The sequence below is a fragment of the Ursus maritimus genome (genome assembly GCF_017311325.1).
Source record: "Ursus maritimus isolate PB19 chromosome X unlocalized genomic scaffold, ASM1731132v1 scaffold_X1, whole genome shotgun sequence".
Lineage (NCBI taxonomy): Eukaryota > Metazoa > Chordata > Mammalia > Carnivora > Ursidae > Ursus > Ursus maritimus.
This window is the reverse complement of record NW_024423319.1, coordinates 3,753,393-3,756,370: the sequence shown is the minus strand read 5'-3', so window position 1 is coordinate 3,756,370 and position 2,978 is coordinate 3,753,393. Positions and strand designations below refer to the sequence as shown.

At 66.0% G+C, this 2,978-nt stretch overlaps 1 protein-coding gene across 1 annotated transcript in view; it reads left to right on the top strand.

Moving 5' to 3' along the window:
- The first annotated feature begins 568 nt into the window (after positions 1-568).
- APLN (apelin) overlaps positions 569-2,978 on the top strand; it is a 10,790-nt gene continuing 8,380 nt past the window's right edge. Inside the window, exon 1 of the mRNA XM_040640455.1 lies at positions 569-881. Coding sequence (XP_040496389.1) covers positions 815-881 — 67 coding nt within the window. The 5' untranslated portion in view covers positions 569-814. The remainder of the gene's footprint in view (positions 882-2,978) is intronic.

Sequence of the window (2,978 nt, the reverse complement as noted above, 5' to 3'; positions counted from 1 at the left end):
TGGGGGGGGGGGGGTCTTGGGCTGGGGAGTGGCAGCGGGGAAGGAGCCGGTCAGAGGTGGAGGGGATGAGCGGGGACAGCCTGGGCCGGGTCCTCCCTGGAGCGCCCAGGTTCCTTGACAGCCCTTAAGGAAGACAAGTGAGAAAGGGTTAAGTGTGTCCCTCCACCGCCCCAAATGCTTCCTGTGTTTGAAATCCTTCAGGTCTCCAAAACCTTCTGGCCCCCGGCCAGGCGGGCATTGTCCTGGGAGCGGTTGTGGGTTGTCTGAGCGGCCGTGCCGCCTTTGTTGTGGGGCCACCTCGAGGTTCCCTCTCGCGCCCTGGCTGGGGCTGCAGAATGCGTGCTGGGAGGGGGGCGGTGCGGGAGGCTCGCTCCCTCTCCCTCTTCCTGGCCCCCCCTCCAGCCCTCCCGATGACCACATGACCAAGTGGGCTCGCGGCCAAGCCACAAGCTACAAAATGCAGCCCCTGGACTGAGCGGGGAGCATTCTCGCTGGCAGTCTGGGCCACGGGCAGTTGGAGCCGCGGCAGAGCAGCCGGACTCCTGGAAAGAGCTCGCCGCCGTCCCCGGAGCCGCCCGCTGAGGCCAGCTTGGCGGCGCTGCCCCGCGGCGGGAGAGGGAGGCTGCAGAGCGGGAGGCTGCGAGTGAGCACTGCAGGCGGGCGGCCAGCCCGCGGCGCAGCCAGGGAGCCACGAGAGCTCCGCGCCCGCACGCACGCACGGTCCGCGGCGCGCGCCTTTCCCCGCCTCGGGGCCCAGCCTGCACGCCCTCCCCGCCCCCTGGCCCGGGCTGCAGCGGCGCGGCAGAGGAGCGGCATGGATCTGCGGCGCTGCGTGCAGGCGCTCCTGCTGCTCTGGCTCTCCCTGACGGCGGTGTGTGGAGGTGAGTGCGTGCCCCGCCGCTCGCCCGCGTGCCCCTCGCCGCCCTCCTGGACTGCAGCCGACGCGCTCCCTTCCCTCCGCCCCCAGCTGGCGCGCTCGCCGCCTCCCGGGACCGGGCGCGAGCCGAGCAGGAGTAGCCACGCGCCGGCCGCGCGGGGCCACCGACTGACAGGGCGCCTTGGGCCAGGGACCGGCCTGGCCAGGGCGACCGCTTCCTCCGGGAGGGGGCTCAGCTCGGTCTCGGGCATCACCCGCCCGGCGCCTTGCCCCTCCCGGCGGCCGCTCGAAGTCCGAGGAGCTCCGGGCCGCGGGCGTGCGCCCAGGGTCCCGCGCCCTGCACCCCCACGTGGTGGAGGGGATGTATGTGGGGGGAGCATGTCCCGCTCCCCGTGGATCAGTGGAGAGAGCTTGACCTGAGCCTGGAGTGGAAGGTTTTCCAGCCCCTGGAGGTTAGGGGCCGCGCGCCGGTCCCGGGGCGCGGGCCACTCGGGATGATGTGCCAAGATGCAGACGTGACACTTGTTGCATAGGCAGGAGCGCGCGGCGGGGGCGGCGGCGTGGAGCCCAGCTGTTGCTCCTTTCAGCCTGCATGTGAGCTGAGGCAGCCTTCCCCGGGCCGAGCCCGGCAGGGCCGGGCCAGGCTGGTCTCTTCCCTTGCCCCAAGGTCCTATCTGGTCTGCTGTCCTGCTCCCGCACAGGAGGCCCTCCCCACAGACTCCGCGCCTCCCCAGGGCCTCGTTCTTCGGTATCCTGGCTCCGGCCTTTACTCAGCTCCACGCACGGGCGCGCTTCCCCTTAGTCCCCTTGTCTCCAGGCACCAAAACCGGGGAAACATGCCCCTGACTTGACACCTCCGTGCGATTCTGGGAGGGGGAGACCATTCTCCCCCACCTGCACTGCACCCCCCACCTTGCACACTTGGCACTGGTGCTCCCTTGCCCTCCCCAGACCTGGTCCCCTACGATGCCCTGGCAGCCCCAGCCCAGGCTGCCTGTCCCCTGTGCGTCAGTGTCTCCTGGGGCTGTCAGCTCCTACCTCCAGCTGCCACAGTCCTGTGATCTGGCTGTTGCTGCTGCCTGCCTGGCACCACAGAAGGGGAAGGCCAAGACCAAGTGGACAAATGCTAGTGCCAGGGCTGGAGTCACAGAGAGGTGGGAGCAGAGGGAAGGAGAGGTCAGGGCAGCAGGTTTCCTAGATGAAGGGCGTGGGGCCCTACTTAGTTCCGACCCTCCTGAGCAGGAGGATGGCCTGCAGCCCAGGAGCCTCTGAGGGGCCTGGCGGGGCTCCACCTCTCTCTCTTTGTAGGCTGCCCCTTTTCTCTGCTCTTGCCTCTTGGCACTGCCCTCACCCTGGGAGCACTGCCTGGCTTCTCAGGAAGGTGCATTGGTTGGCTCTGGCACCCCCTGCCTTCAGCTAGCTGTTCAGTGGTCTTCTTCTTCAGGGCCCAAGTGCCCTGTGAGCCTCTTCCTTGGTAAGAAGGAAGCAGGCTTTTCCTCAGAAACTCCTGTCAGGCAGACAAACAGAGAGCAAAAGATGGGAAGTGAAGGACACCACATGGGCCTGCCCATACAACGCAGTTGGCAAGATAAGACATACCCAGGACACCACCACTTGCAGACAGTCCAGAGTGGCACCATCGGGGAAGAAAGAGTGGGTACAGAGAGGGTGTCCTAGAGGAAGCTGGGGCTTCCTGGTCTGCATACTTGGGGCTGGCCCAGAGGCTATGGGGAGACCCTTGGGCAACTGACCACTACTAAGACCCTTTAGGGGTCCAGCTGGTAAAGGAGACAGCTAGTTTCAAGGGGAGGGAACATGGTGTTTGGCACACACCCATTCACCCTTCTTCGGTCATATATCTTTGTGCCCTTATTTGGGTAAATTTGTTGCCCTCACGTTTTGCTCAAGCCTAGCACTGGACACTAGGCTCTCACTGCCTTCTGCGCCCCATGACAGCTTTAGGAGCCAAGGAGGGACACTTCTGTGTAGCTGGCCACCAGCCAAGGGTTCAGGTACTCATGTCCTGCTCCTCCTGCCTCCTGTCCTAGGTCAGAAACAGGGACCCTAGAACTACCTTGCCCTTGGCCCTGACTCGCATGCT